At 40.7% G+C, this 27717-nt stretch overlaps 1 protein-coding gene across 1 annotated transcript; it reads right to left on the bottom strand.

Moving 5' to 3' along the window:
- Positions 1–454: 454 nt before the first annotated feature.
- Positions 455–27711, bottom strand: APPBP2 (amyloid beta precursor protein binding protein 2). Its single transcript, XM_074890742.1, has 13 exons — positions 27534–27711; positions 17280–17368; positions 15968–16119; positions 15312–15435; positions 10740–10908; positions 9896–9985; positions 9346–9413; positions 9158–9263; positions 8699–8823; positions 8424–8509; positions 7820–8010; positions 7188–7353; positions 455–6320 (listed from the first exon to the last, which is right to left on the bottom strand). Exons 1-13 carry the CDS (start codon positions 27672–27674, stop codon positions 6067–6069), a joined length of 1761 nt encoding a protein of 586 aa, XP_074746843.1. The 5' UTR covers positions 27675–27711; the 3' UTR covers positions 455–6066.
- Between the last annotated feature and the right edge of the window lie 6 nt (positions 27712–27717).

Genomic DNA, 27717 nt, shown 5'->3' with positions numbered 1-27717 from the left:
GCATCCCCAAAGCCATAGGATCTAAGATTTATGGAAACCAAATCATCTTGCTCAAGGAAAATTAAATCAGCCTTGTACAGCTTCTTCCAGTAATGGTATCAGAAGTTCCCCAACCAATATTTATTCTCAAGTTAACTGGATAAACCAGCCACACTCGCAGACTGACGGCAGGACCTGCTCTCCCTACAGACAATTAAGGAAACCCCCAGCAACGCAGAGCATCCTCCCGGCGCGTGGCGAGGGGGAAATGCCGAACGCAGACCCACCAGCGCCCCAGAGGCTGCGATCAGATCAGCTCAACCTCAGGCCTTGCACTAACTTCCCGTTCAAGAGTCGGTGCAGCCAAATACCCACCCTCTGCACCCGTTACGGTAAGGCGGGGAACGGGGCAGCGAGAGGGCAGGTATTTATCAACAGCCAAGTTTTAAGCAAATTCAATGCAGATGCGTCAAAATGCGGGAACACTATATTTATTAGGTCAATATTTCATTTTAGCAATACAATTACAGAATATCACAATGCTGGTTACAAACATAGTATGGTTTGATGGTTACAAATAATGTCGGGCACTGCAGTCTGTGAGAAGTAGGATACGAAAAGTTAGTCTTGACACGACAAGTAGGGTGGTCTTCAAAGTCTAGTAATGATCAAGATACTCTCATATAAATGAATGTGGCACTACAGGTAGAGAATCTGGTTTAGAGGTGGGTTTTGTGTAAGCAGTTTGATTTATACAGTTATACAGTTCAAGCAACATCTTTTTTAAAATGCTATTAAATTAAAATCCCCTGTAGTTCAATAAAGTATAAAAATAGTACTGAACCTGGTAATATTCAATAAAATGTAGAGTTCATTCACATCATTAAGTAGTAAAGAAATTGTAAAGTTGTAGTTACCATGGCAACATCGCTTCCCATAAAGGAATATACATAAAAGAAAAAAGTTACACATATGGTACCTGCGACAATTATTTAGCGATCCAACACTGAACTTGTGCACCACAAACCAAGTTTCTAAATATCTCTATATATTTATATAGTATATATCTTTTTCATCTTAAAATTTACTTCTGAAAAAAAAAAATGTGCACTTCAACAAACTCACTAAGGCCACTCATGCTATAGATACCTAGGATTGCAATGAAATATTGTTAAACAAGACCCTAGAGCACGCACCTTTATATCACTGAAGGGAAACCTGTTTCACTGCCTAAAACAGTCCTGAGATGTAGGGACAAAAGCATTACCAGCGCCGCCAATGTTTCGTACGTAGTTTAATTTATTTCCAGGTAAAGGAAATTTCTTCCCCGCTTCTCACAGAAATCCTCGCGAGGCCAAGAAACACAACGTGCAACAGGCCGGTCGTGTCAAACGTGGAGACGCCCACCACGGAGAGTCAGATTTGCAACCAACATTTGGTCAGTAATTTTCTTGTTACAAAACAAAAGGAAAAAAGGGTAACAACAACCTTTAGCTAAAATAAGGTTTTCTGCACAGGCAGCAGAGGGAAGGATCTCTGTTTAAAGGCTGGTAACAGCAACACCTCCCCCACCTGATTTGCTGCTAGCCTGCGAAGTCAAATCCGATCCACACAAATCAAGTAAAGTTTTTGTCAATACCTTCAATCATGTTTTAGGCACGATGCATTTTCCTTTTTGTACTCTACCAATACGTAGGACTATAAAAAGGAAATCAAGTCAAATGCGCATTTTTTGTACCATGAGAAGCAGCGCAATGGCACCTTTAGCAAATTTCAGACTGCAGCACATTTAAAGGAAAACTTCATTTTTAAAGTTACAAAAGAACATCGTTGTCCTAATAAGTTAGAATTCAACAACACAAACCCTTCAAAATTATTTAACAAAAACTGTGTGCAAAAAGAAAAAAAAAAGTCTTAACCAGAAGGTATCGCTACAGAGTAAGGAGCGCACATGGAGACAAGGACACCCAGGCAGACGCTTCCTGGTTGTCATTAATATCACGCTATAAAAGTGGCCAAACAACTGTTTGGGGCCAAAGAGTCACTAGTTGTTTTACTTCGAGCAGCTAAGGGATTTATTTATTTTCAAATCTCTTTCTGCAACTTGTCCCTTCCCCTTTTGTCAGCTCAAAATCTTGGTGTACTTCTGCCCTTCCCTTACAAGTCACCCCCAACAGCCCCAGTCCCAAGAACAGCGGAGGAATCCTGCCATCGCCTTCCTTCCTCTCTTTACTCACTGCAGTATTCACGTAAAATAGGACACAAATTATTGAATCAAACAACATTCTGCTGAAAATAAAACATTAAGGGTTTAATTTAAAAAATAGTTAAAATAATTTTAAGGTGACCCTTGTCCTCACCACTGGCATCCAATTACTCCAGTGTGATTAAATGACTTACCTTCAAGAAAAACTGGCAGATGCCTTCCACTGGATTTCCACTCACGGGTCTCCCCCTCTAATGCCAACACCCACCAGCACCCGCTCAGCAAGCGGTGGGTGCCTTGTGCCTCTATAAAATGCCAATAATTAATTAACTTCCTCTCGGGTTTCACAGTGGCTACTCAGGTCACAAGGGCCACGAGCCCTCCCAGAGCGCGAGGCCAACGGACAGCCCCGTCCCAGCACCCGCCTCCCAACGCGGATGGAAAACCTGCGCCGGGGTGGGAGGGGACTCCCCGGTCCTGCCTCTCAGCGGGGACAGGGAGGTGCAGGGTCTGCATGGGGCAAGTTCCGCACTGGAAAACCGCAGAGAACACGTATGGAGAACGTAGGGGATCGAACCCACTGCTCCTCTAGCCCTGCCCGGTGCAGAAGTCATGGACTACCCAAGTAATACTCCCAAGATCTATTCCAACCACAGCGGAACGGAGGGACAAGTCATTTACTTTCCTCTGAAGTCATCCGTGGGACTCTTACTTCCTCAAAAATACCAACAAGCCGTACGAGCAGAGGCAGTAACAGTAATTAACGCCTAACGCCACGTTGCAACTAGGCTCCAGATGCCAACACGGGCATCTTCCAAGAGCTCAATCCCGGAGATGCAGAACCAAGAACTCAAAAGGTCAGGTTTATGTTATTAAATGGAGAATAAGTACCACATCCACAGCAAGGACAGCGTTAGGGGAAGGCTCCAAGCTACGGCATGCAGGCGGGCAGCAGAGCGTTCTGTAGGCGGCTGCAGAGTTGTTCAAACCTCCTCTGCTTTACCAGCCTCAGCCATCGGCCACAGAGTCCCTTTCTCCCGAATTTACGTGCCACGGCAGGACTGGAGGCGCAGGGATGCTACAAGAAGTTCAACCTGAGAGTCAAGTCAGGCTCTAATTCAGTCCCACGAGCAGCACACGAGCAGTCCCACCGGGAGCACGGCAGCTACTCCTGGCCAAGTCACATTTCTTGACCAAAATCCATTATCCAAAGGAATTCTGGGTGACTTTTAGGACCTTAATCCCTTCCAGAGAAGCCAACGCACTGGAGTATTTAACATGCTGGTGAAGCAGCTTTAGGAAATAAAAGTACATCCATCCAGCAAGATTTGAGAAGCGAGCCACCGATTAAACAAGCTGAACACCTGCATTTGGCTGTCAGACAGAAGCTGATGGTTCCCTGACCTGCCCGAGCCGGAAGGCAAAGTGTGAAACACAGACACAAACCAGTGGTGGGTCACACAGACCACTAACGCTGGGATCAAAACCACACCGCGTCCCAAACACAAAACCTTGAGATCTGTGAGATTCCTCAGGCAAAAGCAGGAACTGGAGACCCAAGACTGGAAACCCTGAGCAGATACACAAGCTCCAGACAATCTGAGTTAAATCCACACACCCAAGTTTGAAGCTTTTAAATGCTCCTGCAGTACAGAAATGACACAGCTTCTTTAGGACAAGTTTAAGCACACCTTCCCTGCCCAAGTTCTGACACGAGTGTTATGTACTTCATTTAATTTTAAGTAGTTTTAACAGTACTTATGAAAAGAATTCCTAAGAACTTTTATAATTCATCAGTGCCCTGCTGTATGGGCATTCAGGGATAAAAATGTTTTGCTTTGTGGATGGCTGAATTTGCTTGCAGTCATAAACAAAAATTGCTATAAATAAGATTTTAAATCCACACATAATTTTAAGTTGGATTTTCAGTGAACAGCCATTGAGGATATACTGCAGTCTAAATCTTAATGCCACAGGGGGGTTTTTATGCAAATACTTCTTTTCACATCAGTGAAGATATTCCAAGTATGCAATCATTAAACCTGCATTCACTAATTACATAACTGCATTTCAAAGTTGGCATTATTCAGCCTTTCCCCCAGAAATGTACTTGAAGGCACCAGTATATGAACTATTGGCCTGTAAAACTTCAGTTCTTGAAAGAGCCATTAAGCTGAAAGTCATGTCTGAAATTTCTACTTCTTCTCCGTACTCCTTGAAGACCAACAAGCAGCTTCCCCTGCCCTAAACTTCACAGACAGATTAAAAACCAGACCCTGAACCGAACATCCAGTCCAAGTCCCACAGAACCATGCTCACCGAGCCTCCGCTTGGACTGACCTTCCACGGCCAAGTTAAACCCCTGAAAACTGGGGGGGGGGGGGGAAGGGAGAAAACCCCAAACTGACAGAATCCTAACACTCGGAGCACCAGTTGTGCTGCTATAAGAAGAACTGAGGTAACAGCAGTGAGTTGTTCCTAGTTTGCTATGTTACACAGACTTTCCGATGAGTATTACCTCAACGTTAAAAAAAAATTAAACCAAAACACAAAAGCAAAAACAACACCCAAACCAAAAAAACCCACACAACCAAGCAGCCCCCCCAACAGAAGAAAAATTAAGACAAGCTAGTGAGATAGGCATTATGAAAGGAGCTTTACAGCTGACTTCTGCTTTTTGAATTAATATAAAGGAATCAGTTTCTGGTTGTACTATTGTTTAATGTAGAAATGAAGCATCACAAAAAAAGACCTGTTGTGCTTTTTGGCATTTTCCGCTGACCCCTGCAAACTGTACAATAAGTTGTGTTCTCCAGAAACATAAAATTGAACTGGATTGTAATACAAAACTATTAACTGGTATAAACAAGTTACTGCCTCAATTATTAGAGTAAGCCCATTCAAAAAGGAAAAAGAGATGGCTGCAGCAAATAGTTAAGCGTTTCTAGTCTTCGCTTGTGGCATTGACATTAATAATTGTATAAGCTTACTAGGTAAAGACATGCCATCGCAACCGCTAAAGAACGTTCACTTCCTAGTTTTGTATCTATTACATGAATATAATTTTGCACTGATCATACATCTAAATGAAATAATTCTACTGTAAAAGTGAATGCAGGGGCAGAAATATTAAATTAAAGCCACTGGTCCAAAAACTGTTTCTAGCAGGCTGGTCCACTTGTGGTTTTCCTGGTCCTGTTCAGATCAGCACTCTCGGTTGGCACCAAAGAGCGCTAAGGCTGCTGGTCTACTGGTCTTCTATCGCTTACAGACGAACACTGGTCCAGTTCAGGGTATTAACAACAACAACATACGGTGGTTACTCGCTTAACAACCTGTCGTGGTTCTCACAGGGTATGTTGCTCTCCAAAGTGGTTCTTTGCCACTTTTCTCCGTAAGGCAGCAGCCAAGGCTAGGGCATCCTCCCTTTTCTTGATCATTACGATTAGCTTTGCTACAATGCATACAGTAGAGCGACCTTTCTCGTGTAACTTCTTATAGTACAGCACTTATTCTTCTATAGCTCAGAAGAAAGCTCTTGATGACACCTTCCATTCATAATAAGAATGCAACTCTTTTGAACTCAAACAGTTTTATTTAAGGTTTTCTTGCAGACTTTCTGCAAAGTAGCTTCTTTTGAAAGAAGACAGAAGGGATTTTTCGGGAATACCGTTAAAAATGTGAGCCGAACTAAACATGCCATACACATGCTGATAAGAATTTAACACACATTCATCCGTATGGGCACTCTTCAGTAGACTGGACCAGTGTTTCAATGCAAATTCCAGCCCCCAGAGAACTACATGGTTTAGATTTCACAGTATGACTTTTCCCCCTGTAACCTGGGGGAAAAAACTGTAACTGGTTAATTGACCAAGTTCTTAGCTACTCTGTCCATCAATGTTCTGAGACATCAGAAAAGACTGGACCACTTCTTCAGTGGATTGAGGGCTGGTGCTTACGTCCTCCAGAGCATCTGTAACCGAGAACTGCCGATCCCGCAACCGGTTCCAATTGGCCAAAATATTGTGGTATTCAAAAACTTTCTCGTAATTGCCAATGGAATTGTACAGTTTAATGAGACCTCTGTAATCGTATTCAAGTCCACTGTATCCTTCGCCAAAAAGCTTCTTTCCTAAAGGAAATCCCAAAGAAAACAAAATTAAAAGGTAATCCATGCAGATCTGCATCTTATTTCTCATGCCATTTTCACCAATGACAGGAACCTTTTTGTTATGGCAAAATATCACATTTTTGTTACGTAAATTAAGGACACGAGCAACACACAAGCTTCCTGGATGATGGTTTGAATTCTACCTACCTTCTGCTTTAAGGGTACTGTAACTTGTCCTCAGGGACTCTACAATCAGATCATTAATTCTACTATAGCTTTACACGCACAAAAAGTCACCAGTCATATCAAAAGGCAGGCATTTTGCTTCCCAAATTCGATTTAAACAGTGAAGTTTTTTCAGTTTTCTACTTTAAAATTGTAAGTTTTTCTGTAACGCACTGTACATGGTGACTGTATCAAGTAAGATCGTCTGTCTCAGAACTGAGCTACAGCATGGCCCAAAGATGCATTTGGTTTGGAATTTTAAGTTCACTGCAAATGATAATGGGCAAGAAAAATATTTAATGAGAGCACTGTTAGGCTGACAGGCACAATAGTTTTCTATTTCTTCCAAAATTAAGTACATTCCGCGCTTAAGTTCAAGCCACAACTCCAAAAATGTAATCTAAAGACTAACACCCAAGCTTTTAATGAGCCAGTTTCCAGATGCTCTCAAGTGTGAATTCTGATGGATCCCTGAAAATAATACAATTCCAGCATTCAGTCCCTGGGAGCACATTCAAGAAAAAGCATTATATTTAAATTGAAACCACATACACAATAAACATCTTGCATTTCATTAAGTTCTTCACTAAAAACTTTAATACGCTTTTTAATAATAGCAGTATTAACACTGCTCCGGAGTCACACGTTGTAAGAATCACCTACCAATTGCTATGGATCTCAAATAAAGCTTTTCAGCATTTTCATATTGATTCATATCATAGTTATAGAGAGAAGCTAGATGACCCACTGACAGGGCAACTTCATAATCTTCTTGACCTAGAAGCTGCTCCTTAATCTGAATTGCCTTGATGTGCATTTCTTCTGCTTCCTGTGAGGATCAAATTCACAGAGGTCAGTCAGACACCACTCACCATGTCATAAAAAGAGGAAAAAAAGGGACATAATTCAGAGGAAATAAAGAAATAAGAAGAAATAACAAATTAGGAAAGAATAGAAAAGAAATAAAGAAACATAATTATGTAATGGCTAAATAGCCTGTAGTATTTTTTAAGAGGCAAAAAGTAAGAAAACCAAAACCAAATCAAGTTCTCCAAATTCTTAAGTGGATCAGCAAAGAGTATCATTTTTTCAGTCATTAAAACGGCTGTCACCCTGTCTCTGAAAGCGTCACGCATCTTCACGGGTTATTTTTGCACAAAACTTTGGAGAGATGAGTTATAAAGCACCATAAAATTACCAACTGAAGTTACAAATTATGGACATTGTTTGTTGTGACAGACCTCTAGATGTCTTGCAGACTTTAAATCAAGACCTTTACATCAATATAATCTTACCTTAAACTTTCTCATGGACTGATACAGTCTCCCCAGGTTGCCATAGTGTTTTGCTGTTTGTACGTTAAATTCCCCGAAGGCTTTTTTAGCTAACTGGAGCGAGGACAGATGTAAGTCATGAGCTTCTTGAAGTAACCTCTGCTCAGTCTCCTTGTTGTGACAGTCTATCGCAATCTCCTCCAGGATAAGTGCTGAGTGCAGGAGACAAAAACCAGTGTTACTGTGTTCCAGACAGAGGTGTCAGGTGTAGGCAGCAGGAAGGATCGAGGCAGAACGTCTCAGGAGACATCTCATCAGGCTTTGTGGTTATTACAAACTGTTTTCAAACGGGTACGGCCAGAATCAAGCTCCCAATATAATTTTTATATTCTGTATTTTTACCGCTCCCCCCTTCCCCCCCAAAAAAGTCTTCCAGCTAAGTTTTAAGTAAGTTTTTCTGTATTTTACAAGCATGTCGACAGAGAACACTGAGGACTACAAATATTCTGGAGTGATCTCCATTTGAAAAAAATGCCTCAAGTTACGTTGCCTCTGTTAGGGCACAGGATAAACGTATCTGAATGACCGATTTCAAACTGTGCCAGTAACGCCGTTAAGGTACTACCTTTAACTCTCTTTGAAGATGCCAAGAGGAGATGGTCTTCTGGGAGAATGTGAGTTATAATGCCAATAGCACGTTCAGCGTGGAATCTGAAGTTTAATAAAAAAAATTCAAGATATAGATACATAGGTTAGCAGCTGACTGATAAAATGTTGGAAACATTAATGCAATAAACAGATGCATTTAAATTCTAATTGGAAAGTCTGTATCATTGAACAGCATTTTTCTCCATTTACAGTTCAACTTTTGCTGCCAGTACCTCAAACAATTGTACTCACAGTGCATTGTCGAATTTTCCAGAGCTGTACTGGTGAACATATGAGGAGTACGCCAAGTCTTCATGAGCTGTAGCTACATGTATGTTTTTCCCTCCAAATACTGACTGCCGGATATCAAGAGCTGTCTGAAAGAGTTATGAGAATACCATATCATCAGTTAACACAGAAAAAAACCCTAATGAACCTCTCACTGTTAAAAAGTGGAAAAAAAAAAATCAACTGAGTCTGAAATTCTGTAGGCCTCTACCTACATACTTGAGGCAGTAAATATATAAAAGCCACTTAAGAGTAGGGGGGGAAGAAAAAACCAGCAGGGTTGTTTTTGGTTGGTTTGTTTTTAAAACAAGCATTGCAGTAATTAAATCAACTATTACCGATCTCTACAAATTAACTGTATGAGTTTCAGTATTAAAATCAGAGTATCAAGAGGAAGTGAAGACACTTAGCCCTGCCGCGTACCTGGTAGATGGCGACAGACTGGCATATGTTGTCTACGTTGAGCAAGTAAAATCCATAGTCTAGTAGCGTGTCAGAGTATTTGGGGTGCTTGGCTCCAAAATGCTCCCTGGAGAAACATACTTATATTACAAAATTGAGGCAAGTTAAGCAGAATTGTAAAAGGGGTTTTTTTTTGGAATGCTACTTACCGGGCAAGGTATACTGCATGTTTTATCAGCTGTTCAGCCTTCTTGAATTCCCGTTTTACAACACAAGCCTAAACAGGTCAAAATGAAGCTTTATGAAAAGGTGTGTACTCACAACTCATCTCCTCCAGATACTGGCCCAACTGCCAACTACTATTTTTAATTTCAAAATATCATCATGGTTGCTAAAGGACTTCTCAGTTATTTAAGAAAAGGTTCACAGATAACATCATGAAACCTGTATTTTATTCTGCCGTGAATACCTCCAGGGCTAGTACTGTACCTAGTCTAGATCGAACCTTTTTACAGAATGCTCCCAGGTTTACTTTGTCATGATCTCCATTTGAACAGCTGTAACTCCGTTTCGGGAAGAAGGAAAAAACCAAACCCCTCACAGGTCTGAGACTAAGGTGGACAACTTAAACACAAGTAACATGCCATAAGGCTCATGAAATGGACCTGGTTACCCAAGTATTCTGGAGGTACTACCCATGCTCACCCATTCTTGGTAGCAATGTAGTTACAAAACAAACATGGAAGATTTTAAATTCACCTTTGAAGCTTGTCGTAAAACATCCACTACTACTTTTACAGGCAGGCCAACTGTGATCTCCTTCATAGCTTCTATACACCATTTATAAGCCTGTTGAACAAAGAGTTACCAACAGAATGAAGCTAGAACTTCACCACGTTGCAATGTTAAGAAATATATTACTTGCTTCTGAAAAATAAACTGGCCGTTCACATTACAAAATTTTAAAAATTCTATTTAATTGCTTATGTGTAATAAAACTTGTTCAGCTAAGTCTTAAGGCAGACCTAAAAGCCATCTTAAGGTTAATAGTGAATGTGTAAGTATTTTATACTAGCCTAAGTTCTGTATTATTACAACAACTGTATTATCTTTTACAGACAAAAGAGGGGGTTTTAATCTTCAAGTAATCCTCGTAATTCCTGTTGCGTAGAGCAGCTTCCTGGTCAGTGTACTTAGGAGCTAAAGCAAAACCACAGTTTATACAGCAGTTACACTTAAGTCACTGTTTTTTATAAAAGAAGTGCAAAGAATTGCTACCTACGTTCCACTATTCATTTTTACCTATTACAGTAAGCTTTTAATAATATTTCCTTTACAGATTGGTAGCATGTGTTAGCTCCCTCTCACACATCATTTCTTAACGTTGGTCAAAGTACCATTAAGAACTCATAGACTAACTCAGAACAACACACAAAAAGAAAAGTCAATAAATCAAGTATGCCTCTGGTACTGTCACACGTGTACCAAAAGAGATCGGAACTGGAGCTAGAAAGGGAACATGAATAACGAGCCAGTCACGGAACGTCCTAGCAGATTTCATAAGCAGTTTTCTGAAGAAAAACAAACCCCAAATCCCACTCACCTCATCATAGTGGCTCTTGGCAAAGAGCAGTGCACACAGCTCCCCGTAGAGCGCTGCTTTGTTCGCTTGCTGACCGTGCTTTGCCAGTTTGTCCATGTAAGACTGAGCGAGTTTGAATGTTTCTTCTCCCAAGTGATATTTACAGTTACCGTTTCGAACGTGCAGCAACCTTAGGAAGATGTAAAGAGATCTTCTAAATGGTGCCTGAATAAACCATTTCAATATACACCACGGATCTGCAATTTGGTATTACACTTACAATAGAACTGGGCTGTCATCCCAACAAAATTGCTCTGTCTGGGTTCAGTAACACAGAAGAACTATTTACAGATTATTGTTTCAGTACACAACGCTTTGTCTCTTGCACGGCAAGAAGTTTTACTGTTGGAGATGTCAAATGATTTTACATATTGATGCATTGTGACATATCCAATGCTTCAACCACTTTGGATTTTATGAAAAATAAACCACAGAGCCACCACACCATTCTTCTCAGCACTGATAAAATTCCATTTCCAAACCCCTGTAATATACAGCATTAAATCCCTTCTACCTCCTTTCCAAAGGATGGCAAACTGAAAGAGGCACTGAATAAGCACAAACGTAGCTAGTTTCCATGCATCTCTGCACTTTTTCCCTCAAACCTTAAGCAGCACAGTGCTTCACAAGTGGGCAGTTTTTGTTTTGGGGGTTTAGGGGGGTGTCTTCACAAGAGATTCAACCCCATCCGTTCCACGTGATATCCAGCACTGACTGTTTTGTTGACCCAGTTCACAACAACTCTAAAAAAACCTCTCCGCCCGCCTTGCCCCACCTCCTAACCCACTGCTTTTCCATCTGAAGGATTAACAGAAGCTTCGTGAAACAACAGCCAAATGCAGACAAAGCACAGCACTATTGAAACACTCTCTTGTTTCTCTAGAGAAGTAACAATTTCAGCTTCTGGCATTTATTTAAAACAAAAGTAAAGAATTTTTTTCGTTGGTGTAGGCTGATGCTTATTTACTTTAAAGAGGTACATTAGAAATGTGTGTGTTATCATCTTCCAAGCCTAAAGGGCAGAACTGTATTCCCAGCTATTGCAGGCTAAGGAGAGACAGCTGTTCCTGCTCTCTTGCAAAGGCCTGCCATTTAGCACACATGAAATTTTGGTAAATTAACCTCCATTGTGTCCCTCCTGGAAATCTGTTATTAGACAGTGAGTAAGAGATTGAAAAACGCCAGGCAAGCCTTTGCCCATCGGGAGGACGACATAAGCCAGGAAGAGAAGTGTACAAAGTGAAGCGCAGCAGAATGTAACGCTGCATCGTAAAGAGGCTGAAACTCTGAAAACGTGAGCTAATGTACAGCATTTTATACTGTTTACAACACAGCATCACAGACCTTCCAATAAACTGTTAAGGGGGGAGGAAGGAACAGTGAGGGTTTTGATCAAATGCTTCTCTTCTCTAAAACCGTTTCCTGCTACCGCTTACTCTGAGTAGAGATTTAAGTTCCTGTAGCCATTCCTCCTCCAACAATACGTCTAAGGTTGCCCTCTAAATTCAGCCTGCCTCTAACATAGCCCCTTCCTATGCTTTCCTATTGAAATGGATCATCAAACTCAACCACTAACAAGAAAGGAAATAAAAGTTCACATTTTCACAAGAAGGGAGCGGCAGGCGAGCACGCAGCAGATGTGTATTAGCCACGCAAAGGGAACATCAAAAGAAAAGACCTTCAAAACCCTGAAACAAGCTACGTAAACAAACACCAGCTTTCCAACGAGAAGCACAGCCACATGGCTCAAGAACAGAAAGAAAAGAGCAACAACCATATTTTTCCTTAAATAAGGTCTGAGAACTAAACACGATGTGGAAGTGCATTGTGTTCTTGGTCACAGGCAGCAGCAAACTACCTAACATTCAAGCAGCAAGAGACAGGAATTGTAAAGAAACCAGAGAGAAGAGCTAAGCAATTAGTTTCCCTAAAGAGGGAAACTGCTTTGCCTGCACCATTCGACTGGGAGCTGCTACACAACATCAAAAATACAAAGCCCAAATCCCATGGAATGGTATCAGCCAGTGGGGATGGTACTGCAATTTAGATAAGCGCCTGGGGAAGATAATATCCACTATCTGGATGCTTCAGTGATAGCGTCTAAAAACAAAGAAATCGACCAAAAAACCAAGCTAAACCTAACCCAATCCTCTAGGATAAGCGGAGTTTATGTGATCCAGTTTTGAGTAACAAAAAATCCTTTATTAATCCAAAGGAATTTTAGAAGATAAAGCCAAGAGGAAGAAAAAATGCCTTAGGACATTTACGCTAATAGCTATGAGTCGTCTTTGATGTCTGCAATAATAGCTTTTGGGGAATAGCTCTCCCCACACCCCCCAGACAAAATCATTCTCTAAGAGCATACAAACGTAGCAAACAGTGTTACAGCAGCTTAGGAAGTCTAAAAACATCAGAAAAAGACCCAAGAATCAGCAAAATGTGAAACACTGAAGTGGGAGATCCATGTATTTGTATTATACGTTAAATAAGGCACAAATACATAATGAGAGAGAGCAAACCAGGAGAACAACACATGCAGGGAAGTAGTAAACAAGCTTGCAGAGATCTCAAATCTTCCCATTTTCTCAAGTTCCTCCGTATAGTTTACTATCCCTAGTAAAAAGAAACACCAAATTCTGTTTAAATAACACAAAACTTTACATGTTTTTAAACTGCATTCTGGTAATAATGCAATGTATTAATTAAACTCCCAGAGATTAGCCTTTCTAGCTTTTAGAATAAAAACAGTCACTTTTTAAGCATATGTCGTATTTTCAAAAGCCGGACTTAAATTTCTTTATCTTAAAACTGCACCTAAGCCCAGTGCAAGCCCAGTGGAAAGAACAAGCTATTCAACAGCAGGGATCAGATGGTAACAATGAAAAGTTTATCTTACTGCCTCATGACTGTGAAGCGAGTGTAATCACTGCCCTCTCCCACAAAAAGATGTTCAGATTTTACCTACTTAGCACTTCGGAAAGTGTTTCAAATTCTGATACATTTCCAAATAAACAATGCTGTTACTTGATTGTCTGGGAGATGCCTGAACATGAAGCAGTGTCTCCCCGTTCAGTGCTGCCCAAAGGGACTTCACGTTACCCGCAGGTCACCAACTTTTCCTGCAGAACAACGGTTGCGTCTACCCAAACAGAATTAACATCTCCAGTTCAGAAGAGTTCATTCTAACAAAGGATGTTTTTTTCTAGCACAAAATTAAAATTTTTCTACAACTACATGGACTGCACGCTGTTGTCCAACAGAGTGAGTTAACTTTTTTCCCCCTTTCTTTACCTTTTTTTCTATTTGGAGAAGGGAAGGGAGTTTATTTTTAAGGCAACTTCTCCAGCTTGCCAAATGGCCCAATACAACCAGGAAACTTTTTTTAGATTAATTGGAAGGCAGAAGACCAAGTACTACCAGTGGTAAAACATCCATCATTCCCCAGTTCTAGGAAGGTGTATGTGTGCCCAGGCTTCTCCTGGCACCACCTCATTTCTGGAACGAAAGGCAGCGGTAGCTGGCAGGGCAGAACAAGGCAGAGCAGCAACTGTTGCCATGGCCCCCTGCTCAGCACAGAAAATAAGCGGCTACTGGCAAAGCCTATTTACTCTTCCTATTTGTCCAACCATAAACAAGATGCAGGGTTTTTTTGGAGCAGTTTTCCAAAACAAGTTTTGCCCTATGTTCAGATAAATACAGTCCATACTTTGTTATTCATTACAGCAGCTAAAAAGAAAAAAAATCCTATTTTAACTACGCTCACTAGCACAGATATTTGAGTGCATACCTGCAGCAACACAAAAGAGGTCAGTCATGGCACCACCAACAAAAACAACACATCCAGGTACACAGATGTAAGAGCAGAGCAGCTAAAAACTAAAAGCAGTCATCTCTGAGGCCTCTGTGAATGGAATGTGAATCTCAATAGACCCCACTACAGGCCCTGACAAACAAGGCAAGTACAAAACCCAAATGCCTCCTAAAAGCAAAATTTCTTTTCCAAACGTTTAAGCTGTGGCTGTAAGCGTCCATAAGAATTGGACATTTGGATATTTACCTAATCACATGGTTAAGTAGCTCAGCATGGAGCAAGAGAACTCACTGGATCCGGAATCAGGAAAGGGGTTTTCCTTTTATTTCTGCTCAACTGTATTTATATCATTTGTAGTTGGATTTGGGAAATTCTTCTTGCAGTAAATATAATTTCAGCGACCACCAACATGCAGCATTCCTTTACATACAAAAACCCAAGACGCTGGACCCCTCTTACTGTGCAGCACCTGTTCCCTGTGATCCATTATGCAGAAAGGCAAAATGGTGGTTTTTTCCCAATGAATTGTGCTGCCAGTTTACAAGTTGAAAAGCCAGAGATCAGTGTAAAGCAAGCACCTCCCGATGTTCAGCTCTAGCCAGGAAAGTGTTTTGGTGCAGCAGAACACTAAGGGAGCATCTGAAGCTCGATGGCTCCAAGGCAGTTGGTAACACATTCAGGTGGATTCAGAGGAGGACAGGCAGGAATTAAGGCGAGCTCACCTTACACAACATTCTACGGCACGAAACCAGTGAAGGATTTCATCATGAAGGGTGCATAACTGAAGGCAGGAAAGAAATACCTTCTCAGCATCACTGTACCAGCCTGCATCTGATAGGAATCCACCTGGAAAAAAAATCAAGAACAAATGGAAATTTGAACAGCAAAACACCTTTGTAAGAGAAAAAAGGTTTGCTCAAGTCTTTTAAGAAGACTACTTATTTCACAGAACTGCATACTACACACGGGAATCCTGTCATGGTTAAACCCTCCAGTCCTGAAGTGAAAAGGATGAAATACAAGAGTAGAAGAACTTCCCTTCAGCTGAGGATGACTTTTTGGTATTGCACAGTTTTCCTAAATACTTACCAATACTAAAATTACGCAAAGCCTTGATGTTAACCATCACATCTGCTAACAAATTTTAAATCAAAAACATCTGAAATAGCAAAGATAAGCCTCTACATTCTTAGATATTAAAATCCAATATATTTTTCTTAAGACACCAAGTAGTTTTCTAAAAACTACATTCCAAAAAACACACGTTCTTTAGAAAGAAATCATAGACCTTAACATGAAAAAAACACTAGCATGGGCTTAACTGAAGCTTGCATGAAAGAAAGTATCATACTTTAAACAGCCTATCATCACCAGTTACCTAAAACAAAACCAATCTGGATTGCTTTTTCTTTTACAGCAGAATCGGATTCTGCTATGTAGGAGCACCGTCTACTGAAAGAATAGGCCAGTACAGAAGCAACTTTTACTCCATGGTCCATCAAAGCCTGAAAACAGTGATGAAGCAGATGTCTGAAACAAAAGAAAACAGGATTTGATTACACATGAAGTTTTTAAAACACTGCAGTCAGTTGGCTCTTGAGTGCCATGAATTCAAATGAGTAGTGATTCAGAGAAGTAACTCCAACCCTCTCTCAAACCAAAACCAGATAAGTACAAGCATAATTGTCAGTCTCAAGGCTAATGGATTACAGTTGTTGGATCATCCAACAAATAAAGCGAGCATACACAAAGTTCTTAACAAGGACACCCTCCAGTGTAAGCAAAACACAAGCTACCCACACAACATGAAAACTGGAAAAATGACATTTTCAGCTAAAACTTAGAGGGGAGGGAAGCCTCAAATCCACCCTCACCCCACAACTCCCACAGAAATTGCAGATAAATGAGCAGTGACGAACCCATTAACATCACACACACACACACGATGGGAGGGAGGTATGTCTAAAGACTCAAAGCTTATTCCAGTTAAAGAATCTGGTTTAAAAAAAAAAACAACTTCTGAGTGTAACACCACAAATGGGAATATTTAATGACAGGAAAGCTTTTTAAACTGGGGAGATCCTATCAGCTTGATAACCCTTCACTTAGGATTTGCTACAACAGCAAGAAACAGATTGTCCGACTGCTGCTGCTCAGGGACTCGCTGGGCATTGATCTCTTGGTGGTGAGCATTTGGAATTTTTTGTATCACTTGTTTTTCTTGTTCGTGTTTTTCCCCCCCTTCTCTCTTTGTTGTTGTCTTTTTCCTCTTTTTTTTTTTTTTAATTACTAAATTGTCTTTATGTCAACCCACAAGTTTACACACTTTTACCCTTCCAGTTCTCTCCCCCAGCCCCCTGGGCGGGTGGGTGAGCGAGTGGCTGTGTGGTGCTTCGCTGCCTGCCGGGGTTAAACCACGGCAAAGTGGAAACAAAGAAAGCACTTTGGAAGCCAAGTACCACAGATGACTTGGTGCATGTACACAGAAGTTCTGATTGCTTTATTTTTTAAGACAGAGAGAAAGACACATCCTAACGCCTTAGAAGTTCATCTGTAAGTCTAATGAGATATTCTTATGGTTCTTAGATGGGCTAGTAAGACCAAGAAAATTAGAGACAACTTCCAAATTCAAAACCTGGGTCAAGAGGTAAGAGCTGAAGTGAGAATTATCGCTGTATTAACATACTTACCTTTTATCTAAAGCTCGTAGCACCTTTGCAAAAACTTCTAGTTCACAAAATTCACTACCCAGCTGGCATAAGCGGCCCTGTTGGTAAAGCTGAAAGAAAAGTACAAATATATTTTAAAATCTGAGTTCTTCTGGGAATTTTAGCTTAATAGTAAAGATGACTAATGATGAAATCTAGACTTCAAAGTATTGAAATACAGCAGACTAAGAAGTAACAGTTCCATGATCTCCAAAGAGGAGCACAACTTTAGTGTTTAAAAACTGAGCGTACAAGCTATGGGAGCTCTGTAGGCAGTTTCAAGCTGCTTTTATCCACAAATGTATTTTCAAGTGTCTACTATGTCCACCCGCATCATAGAACACTGCGACACCGAAGCTAGAAAGCCAAGACAAAACCAAAAAAGTCCTCCAGTTTGCAAAAAATTACAATTAATAGCTTCTTTGATACCAAATGTTTTGAAAACATTTTTTAAATGACACTGAATCTAGCATACAGCACTGCAAATACATTTTATATTATACAAAAACACAGATAAATAAACCCCAAACCCACAAGTTCTGTAAGGGGTGACTTGCCAATAGCCAGAGCTAAAGCCAGGCATGAGCCCTACCCCCATTAATACCTGAGCTTACACAAATAATTCCTGCATGAGTAAGTGGGAAAACTCAAGTGAATCTGTTCATGCATTTGTTAAAAACAATAGCTAGTTTTATGCCCAAACTGATTTGTGTCTGCAGATAAGCAAATATATCAGTTGACTTGTTCATTAAAAAAACCACCACGGAGACAGTTCTTTATGCAACGCATAGTTTAGTTGCGGAACTATCTGCCACATTATGCTATAAATACTGAGAATTTACATAGGTACAGAAGTGACTGTACAAATATACGTCAAAAAAATCCACTGCAGGCTATTAATTGCTGGTATCTCGAAGCCCCTGCACCACAAATGACTGAAATAGGGGGGTGTAACCTAAGGAAGCACCACTGCGCACTCGCCAGCCTCTGCTAGAGGCACCGTGCTGGATCACACAGGACTGCTGCAGTACAACCGTTCCTTATTTTAGGTGTTCTAGGGGGGAAAAAAAAAAAAAAGCAACAACAAAACTAAAAACCACACACATGCACTTTTTTTATTAAAAAACAAGAAATCTTTCTGTGAGGCAGTAACTCCATGGGGAAAAAGGGAGAAGCCAGTAGCTCGTGTCTCGCGGGCATGTCTCTTGAGAAGCTGCACCCTTTGACACGGGCCCTGCAAGATCCATTCCTGCTCTTCTGCGGTACCTGTGCTACGTGACACGCGGATCCAAAAACTACGGGTCACCAGCAGACACAAACCAGGTGACACACCCAAGTTTCACGCCGTCATGAGCACGCAGGTAGAGCACTGCTCTGTTCCACTCTCAGCGGTTGTTCAGAAAACCCCGATTTCCAGTCCCCTTGTGGAGATGCTCAAACATACGCTGGCTGGGCCGGGCATGGTCGTACCTAGAGCGCAGCCCTCTGTGCTGTCTGAGCTGTTTTACAGCTATGAGGAGCTCTGTCAGGAGGAGGACAGCTACACTTACTACGTAAGCAAAAGCAATGCCGAGAGAACACATTATTTAGAGATGTTCCATTACAAACCCTGATTTAATGAAAACGTTAATATTCCTCTCAGTTTTAATAATTTCTTTAAAAATTTTTATTGATAAGCATCTTATGTCTGGTTCACCTTTTTCTCCACAAACATTGGAAGCAGATGAATTAGTATTCAAAACAAAGCATGTGAGAACCATCTCCTCCAGCCAAAAATTTAGTTTTGGTCAACTCTTCTTATAAAAGCACATGACACTGATTCTACAGCACAGCAAGTTTGTTATTTTAACAACAGAATCTACAAAAAAACCTTCAAAAATACTTTGACCTAATAATGTCAGTTGCCAGAAATTAATGTTTTCCTTTTAGTCATCTATTTTGCTGGGGGGGGGGGGGGGGGAAGAAACTCTCTTTAAAAAACAGTGCAAGTTTGCATGCAGAATTACTCGTCAGATAACACAGTGCCATGCCCCCGTACTTCAAAGGGACTGGAGTTTCTTCTCAAGCTATATTCTCCCTGGCAATGAAAGAATATCCAGTCTGGTGTATTTAAAAACCACAGTCATGGTTAAGCATGCTCATTTTCTTCAACACAGCTGCCTAATGGTAACTGTTCTATAAAACCTAAAATGTGTTTTCTGCTATCAAAAAAAAGGTGATTAGATCTTGCCTAGTATTCCATTCAAAACTGAAGGTGGACATCTTACCAATAATCGATGAGATCATTTCTGGAAGAAACTAAGACACAAGCTATTTTACCAGGATTTAACACAATCAAAAGTACTATCACACATTTAACAATTAGGTTTTCAATCAAATACATTATCACTTCCTCTCATCACCTTGCTAACTAAAAATCCCAGGGATTACTCCGATACCAGTTTAGCAACTACTAACTGTAGTATGACTTTTTAAAATTAATATATTTATGAGGTTACATAAACACATCTTGTAATATGCCCATTGTTACATGTGATTCTTACATTGCTAATGAATCAATGCCCTGGTTGGGTGGGAAGGAGGGGGGAGGTCCCGAACTGCCCCCTCAATTTTGATATATCAATTATTTCAGACACATGTAAAATTGGGCTTACAGCCCAAAGGTCCAAGCCTGCTCTCTGCACATCTCCTAGCCCAATTCAAAGCTTCACATTTGCACTGTTCTGGCATGCAAAAAACCCCAACCTATTTTTTACTGGTATAACCAGAAATACAGTATCCTTGGGACGTTTACCACACTATTCACCCCTTCCCTCGACATACTGGCAAACATTTTTAAGGAACTAACTCAGCTTGAAACTGTTGTAGCTGTTACAGCAATATTTTCAAACAAAATTTGACATGGAAATAGTGAGTATACGTCAAACTGTGAAGCAATTCCAGGAGATTCAGTAACGCTCATTTGTCCATTGAGAAGCAGTTGCGAGGACTGAAGAAATGGTTCTCTTGTTAAAGCTCCAGAGAGACAAAATTCCTGACCACAAGCCTTGCTACATAACACAAACCCCAAAACAAAATAGTGATTCAAGAAAAACATGCCCCAACAAGAATGGCAGAGGTTTGGACTTCTGAGGAACTATTCTTTTCTTAAGAAACAAATGTCTTTTAGACACAAACTTAACCTATTTGGAGCTTAACAGCGATTTATTTTTTTTAACAATGGAAAAATGACTAAAAGCCTACAATAGGACTTCCAACTTCATCAGCTCACAGCGACACGTTAATTCTGGCTCTGAAGACAGGAGCCAAGGCAGAAGTTCAGTATAAAGGTGTGTTGTTATACACATGCACAATCAAACTGTGTTGCACAGCTGTGAGAAAACCACCATGATCCTCCCATAGGATCTAAGACTTAATATTAAACTCCTAACACATCCACCTAAACATTCAAAAGCTGCATGTAGTGGTGTCCCCAATTAAACACATTAATAACATTAACTTATAACTTATCTATTATATCATCACATACATGTAATTCTATTAAAGTTCTTGTCAGATTTCTCCCTCTGGATAAATTAAACTGGGCTCTAACTGCTTCCTAGCAAACCCCTGAAAATAAAGACAAAGATACGTTAAACTGCTAGCAAAAGCAAAGCCATAATACAAGAGAAAAAGCTACACGGTATTTGTATCACCAGCATTCTGGGCTGTTTCACTGTGTAAAGGCACAAGAGAAAAGACTTTCTAAACCTAATGAAAAAAATAAAAATGAAAAAGTCATTTTTTAAAGCAGCTGGAGATTAATTCTAACCAGTTGTAAAAGGACCCTCTAGAAGAGGAATTGTAGCATACGCAATTTGAAAAGTATGCTCCTACTGCTCCAGTTTGGAAGAGGACTGAAAAATTAATATGGATATTTCAGTAAGAATTAAAGATACAAACAATTCCAAGGAGCTCCCCAGCATGTTTAGTAATGTCTAATAATGTAATGTGGAATATCATGCCAAATTTGGGAAGGACTGCATACTTAATAAACAAGTATCAGTATTTGGGAAACAAGTTTGGCTGTAACCACAATCTTCCTTCCCTACTTAACAGGGAAGGGAAATGTTTCCTGAGAGTCAACAGTGCACCAAATCAATCTGTTGACAAATGACTCATTATAGATGGGGTGTGGGGGGGAACAGCCTCAGAAAATAATCAGTTATAAATTTAGGTACCTTGAATTCTTTTAAATCAGTTTCAAAACTATCTACAAAGCCTCTGGACAAGCACTAGTTCGATTGGGTATTGTTTAGGGCATAAAAAAAGAGCAAACTTTACAGCTCTTCTTTGAAAACATACTGCCAATTACCAGGCTGATCGTTAAGAACCTCAATCAAATAAATAACCAAGAAAAACCACCCAAACCTTATTGAATAAGTCTAACTTCAGCGACAACTTTTGGAACCTACTGCTTTCACACACAGCACACTTCTTCACATCTTCCCACTCACTCTGCCTTCTCTACCATATCAGCAAAGTTTTTTATTTCACATCTACACAGAGTCCAGCACAAGGGATACGAAGTCTGAGCCTTACAGCCACACACACGTATGATTCTCCGCAGCAGTAAACGGGGAAACCCAGTTTGCTTTAAAGTTAAATCAGTACAAAGGAAATGAAGTGGAAATAGGAAATATGGTATCAGCAGGAGCTGAACCTCTGTTCATAATGTGACCTGGATTACGAATCTGAATTACAAATTCTAATGTCTGAGATTCAACAAGGATACTGAGAAAAATGGGGAAACTAGAGCACATCAGGATTAGAAAACGTGCTCCACAGTTAAGAGGTTCAAAAAAAAGCAAACCGAGTAATATGAGTTAGAAGAATGATCAGCAAAGGCAAGAAGTTTCAAACCAGTAAAGACATAACAAGGAAAGATAGTTCAGTTCTAATCTAAATTTAGACTACAGAAATAAGGCATGTGTTAAAACAAAGTAATAGTAACTGGACGAAACTCATGAAGTGATGATTCTTCTTCACTGTGAGGCTTTAACTGGAGAAGGGGGCAATACAGGGATATGATTTAATTCAAGCAGCAAAGGCCGACTGCATGTGCTACTTGAAGTCTATAACCAGATGATCAGAGTGGTTGTACGTGTGTGTGCGCACACACGCGGAAATCATGATCGTTCCCCACACATATATTTAATTTCTGATCCCCAAAAATACAACAGCATGAATGTAATTAAGTCTTTGTGAAGTCCCACGGATCTGTCACAGCAAAAGTCCTACAAAACGTGACCCATTTGCTCTGGGGTTTTTTGCCTCCCTCACACATTGCTTGCTTATGACCTTGTTTGTACTCTGGTCAGAAAAGCTCAGGACTAAAGCAGCACAGCTACACTTCATTTCATCGGTAGTTTATCCTCCTCCCTCTCAGCAAATACCCAGGAGACTGAAGCCTTGAGACAAGCTAGTTTTATTATAATCTTCTAGAAATTATGCTTATAAAAATTCTCCATCAGTAAAAACAATCTCTACTGCAATGCAGAGAACGGATGTTCTATTGCTTGTTGTGAACAGTCAGCAAATTCCTGTTTATTAGTTTTGTTTGCTTCAAAGGATACCTAGATGCGATAGAACAGCTTTTATTAGCCATGCTTGTTCTTTTTTGGATTAGAACACAGTGAGGAGACATGATACTGCAGCTACACTCATTATTAGTCGGAGCTATCAGGATCTGAACTCAAAATCTGGTATTTGGATTCACATCAAGGTAGGAGCGCTTCAAAATTTTATCCACCACTTCAAAGAGAAAGCATGATATAACCTTTTGGATTTTGCCTAAAAATTGTAACGCAAAATGAGTTAGCATAGTGCAATTACGAAAGGTTACAGGTGTGGACTAACTAGCTAAATCAAATTAATGTCATCTCCAATTGTTCCTGTGGTTAATGATCTCATCAGAAAAGATTCGAAGAACATTGGACTCAAATAGTTTTCAAGAAAAATCAACATAAAAAAAGAAAAACACACAATCCAGAAAAGACATTCCAAAAGGAAAATGAACACTGGATGAAACTCCTTGTTAGCCAACACAAGTTCAAGATCAGCCTGCCAGTGTGCAACTGCAACAAATACCTACAATAGGGAACACTACAACTAATGAAGCAGTTTCTCTTCAAAAGCACCATGAGAATCAAAGAAATGAGATAATTATGCATAATAGAATATAAAGCTGAGGCATGGGAGAAAGAACTGAATTCTTTATAAGACACTAACTGAACAGTCATCGGACTAGATAGTTCAATCTCTGATTTCTGTCAACACAAACTCAGGTCTTTACATGGACTCGTTCCCCCAAAACACTACCCTCTCCCCAGTAAACTACAAAATACAATAATTTGATTTTCCTTATTTTGTGGGTTTGGGGCTTTTTTTTTTTTTTTTGAGGCCCTACAGTTTATTCCAGTTTTAATACAGTTTATTGTTACCTACTTTTTAATACAGAATTTTGGCATTTGCAAGTGCTGCCTACCTGCCAGGCAAGTCCTATTTCGACTGAGATCCAGCATATTTCTTTCTTTGGCTTCTAAAAACTAGACACCCTCTCTCTTCCCCCCCCAAAAAACCAAGAAAGAGAACCTGACTAGTTTTACTAGGAAACAACACAACCAGGATATACATAAACCTGGCAAAGACACAAAGGAAACAGAATATGATATGTTTGCACTTTTTCTTTCCCCAGATGCAGGTGTTACTTGTAACAATACTTATCAAGCTCTTCAAAATACATCTGTGATTAATAAGACATTTATATATATATAATTTTTTTTTTAGCACAAAGGTAGACTTGAAGATTTCCAGGATATTCTTACAAGCATTCTGCTCTGTCTCAATTATTTTTCTAATGGTTGCAAGGAAAAGTCAAATGTCACTTGAAAAGAATCCAGTAACGCCCTGCTGGACAAGTACAGGTTTGTTGTTTTACTACAATCATGATTATTGGATATTGCCTTTTTTTAAGCTTTAGTCTTTGTTTAAGAATGCTACAGAAAGATAAATATGATTAATATGAGCAGCCTGCCTGTTTCTGTCATCTTGCACCAGAACCCATTTCTTACCGAGTCCACAACAAAGAACATTCCGCAACTATCCCAGGTTTGAGTCCTCATTGTTAACTGCAAATGTGCAGGTTTATAAGGCATGTCCTAGAAGTTAACAATTCTGGAATATGTAGAATTAAAAGTAATTGGATTTGTTACAGAATGGGAAATAAAGGCAATATATTATGACAATAAAGCCAAACACTGGATTAGAGAGTACCCTGGGGAAACAATAAAGAGCAAGACACTCTGCTAGCATTTTCCTCCCTTTTAAATAATAGCAATTGGCTATCCACACTGCTGTAACAGTACTGCAGCTACCTGTGTCTTCTGAATCAACACGAACAGGTTGGCAAATGTTAAGTTTGAGTGTTCATACCAATAAATATGACAACAAAAAGTTCTGCACGGCCAGAGCCAATTCACATCTGTGTGCCAAAATAAAATCTGACCGATACTACCTTTTATTTTTTGCAAAATCAGCGGCAGGTTCTCCAGCATCACAAACCATGGTTAATACCTGGATAACAAACTATTACTTACAAGTTAGATGTGAAAGACTGGCAACATTTTTCTTCCTTTTAATAATCACTTTTCGAGGTCTAAATGCAAGTATTTTCATGCAATTACACACTTTTCCTCAGCTGTCTTTGAAGAACAAGTCCTATTCCATATGATACTAACAACTGACACCCCTCAGCACAGCAGCAACAACCACCACCACATAGCCAGAACAAAGGTTTAGAAGTCTTCAATTTGTCTTAAAGACCATTAGCGATTTTAGAAATTCTGCTTCAAAGAACTTGACGGTCAGATGTATCCAATATAGCTCACCAACCTGAAATGGTATTTAATATCCACGTGATTTTGAAAATAACTGTATCCAGAACCAAAGCAGTAAAACAAGCACTATACACAACATGAGAGGACTGTCCAAAGGTGTGATGCTGTCCTCATTCCAACCTATTTCAGCTATGGCATTTGTATTGCTGTAGCCAACCTAACACAGAAAGCAAGAATCAGTTACTAAGTGTTGTACAGTGCATAGAAAAACACCAACACTGTTCCAAAAGGTTTGTAATCTGGGCCAGGCTTTGAGGCACTCCTTGCAAGCAGACATCTCTGCATATAGAACATATAGTAAGGGCCACAGATTTCCTCTCAGCATCCTATCCAGGGTTTAGTTACATTTACAGATAAGCTAATTTGAATGGGACTGATAAAGAGCACAGGTTCTCCTCCACAGAAAAGATATAAAAAGAACCCAAACAACTAGTGAAGACATGGAAGACCAGCCTACCATTGGCAGCAATGGCAAAGCACTCACTGCACCGTGTGGCCTAGTTTTATTTATTCTGTATGTGGACATCTCATAGATGTGTATTCGTAAGAGGAATAGAGGTGCACCTCACATTTCAGATTATCAAAGATCGTCCTGTTGTAAAATACAGAAATAATAGAGAGAGCAATGCAAATTACAGTGATTAACAAAAGTTACACTGGCTAGCAATTAGTACAGCAGGAACATTATTTGAGGACAGGTACATCTTCTGCCCAACAAGATGACATACCAACATACACAAGTGGAACAAACAGATTAGAAAGTCTCTTCAGAAGTCAGATATACTCCTGGTTCTTTTTCATTATGGAACAACTCCATATGAATCTGATTCAATGCAACCACTGAAGAGTGCTAATAAAAGGATAAGAAGACAATGATCTATTAAGCTCACCTACAGATGAGTTCTTAAACATCCTGGGAATAATTGATACTTGGATATTTCTACCATTACAAGAAGGTTTGTTTTTTATACTTTTAAAAGCCACAGAGTACCATCCTTTCATCTGAACGAACATCAGGACAGGCAATGCCAAGAAAATTTGTCAACAGTCATACCTACTAATAGTTAAAAATAAACCCCCAAATATTCTTCCACATTGTTAGTTCCTTATCTTTAGTCTTTATCTGACAATTGCCATATGTCAACCACATCATTATCTGCGAGCATGCTCATACGTGGTAAAGGGGTTTCTATATTTCTCAGCACATAAGACAGACAAATAATAGCCAGTATACAGAAAATATACATGCCTGTTTCAATGCTGTAGAAACAATTTCCCTGCCTCTAGTGAAGATCAGCCTTCCTTGTAAACACTCTCCCTATATGTGTGATGGGCCACAACCCCCGGTTCATAAAGATTTGTCTAAAGAATTACTTTGTTTAGCACATCCTAGATCTTTTAAAAATTTACTGGCAAAGGAAGAAGGGTTATCCCCCATCTTAGGTGTTTTGGGTTTTTTTTACACATTGTTTCTCTCCTGACAAATGCTCATTTCCAGCCGTCCCTGTACATGGATGAAATGCCTACTTAGTGGACAATAGAAATTAATGGACCATCTCAGTGTATCTTTTACTCTAACTGTGGATATTTTAGAGGCAGCTGAATAAAGACCAGCCCTTTCATGAAAGAATTATTTAAGGCTAATAAACTATATTGTCAAATGAGTATCAATTATTTTCATCTGGTTCCTACCAGATCATTAAAGGTCCACGAGCATGGCAAACTCCACTCCTTCTACCACTGACATTACCTTATCCAATACATTTAAAAATAAGAAAAAAAAGAGGAGAAAAGAGAAAAAAAATATTCCAACACAGACAGCTTGGTCTTATCCTGCCCCTACCCGTTCTCCAGCTCCCAAGGCGAGGAAGCATCCTCCCCCGGGCCCGGGCCCTCACCCCACGGCCCCCAAGGACAGGCCCCTTCTCCGCGTCCTGCCCAACGGGGCTCCCCCCGCCGCCCTCCCCGCGGCCCCGGCCGTTCCGTGGAGGCCAGGAGCGGAGCGAGGGGAAGCCGCAGGCCCCCGGCCCTGCCCGAGCCTCCCCCCGGAGCCTTCTCTTCTCCAGCCGCAGCCCGGGCGGCCCCACACAGGCCCTGACTTTCCCGGCCCGGCCTTCGGGCCCTATTCGGCGCCGGCGGGCAAGGCCCGGAGCCCACTCACCTCCGAGCCCCCCGGGGAGAGGCCTGGGGCAGGCCGGGAGCGGACCTTCCCTCCCTCCTCCTCCTCCGCTTCTCCTTCCCTCTCCCCCAGGCCCGGCCGGGCCCGGCCTCGCTCGGTCCCCCGCCGCCTCCCACGTACCTTGTAGTACACATCGAACTGGATGTTCTCGGGCAGCGAGCGGATGTCCCGGCGCCGGGCCCGCCCGTAACTATCCACCACGGCCGAGATCGCCGTGTTATAGAGCGTCTCGGGCACCCACTCCAGCTCCACCGCCGCCATCTTGGGTGTGCGGAGCCGCCTTCCCCCCACCCACCTCCCCCCC

This window comes from Strix uralensis, chromosome 20 (genome assembly GCF_047716275.1).
Source record: "Strix uralensis isolate ZFMK-TIS-50842 chromosome 20, bStrUra1, whole genome shotgun sequence".
In the NCBI taxonomy this organism is placed as follows: Eukaryota; Metazoa; Chordata; class Aves; order Strigiformes; family Strigidae; genus Strix; species Strix uralensis.
Note: the sequence above shows the minus strand (reverse complement) of the source record. Positions and strands in the feature narration are given on the sequence as shown.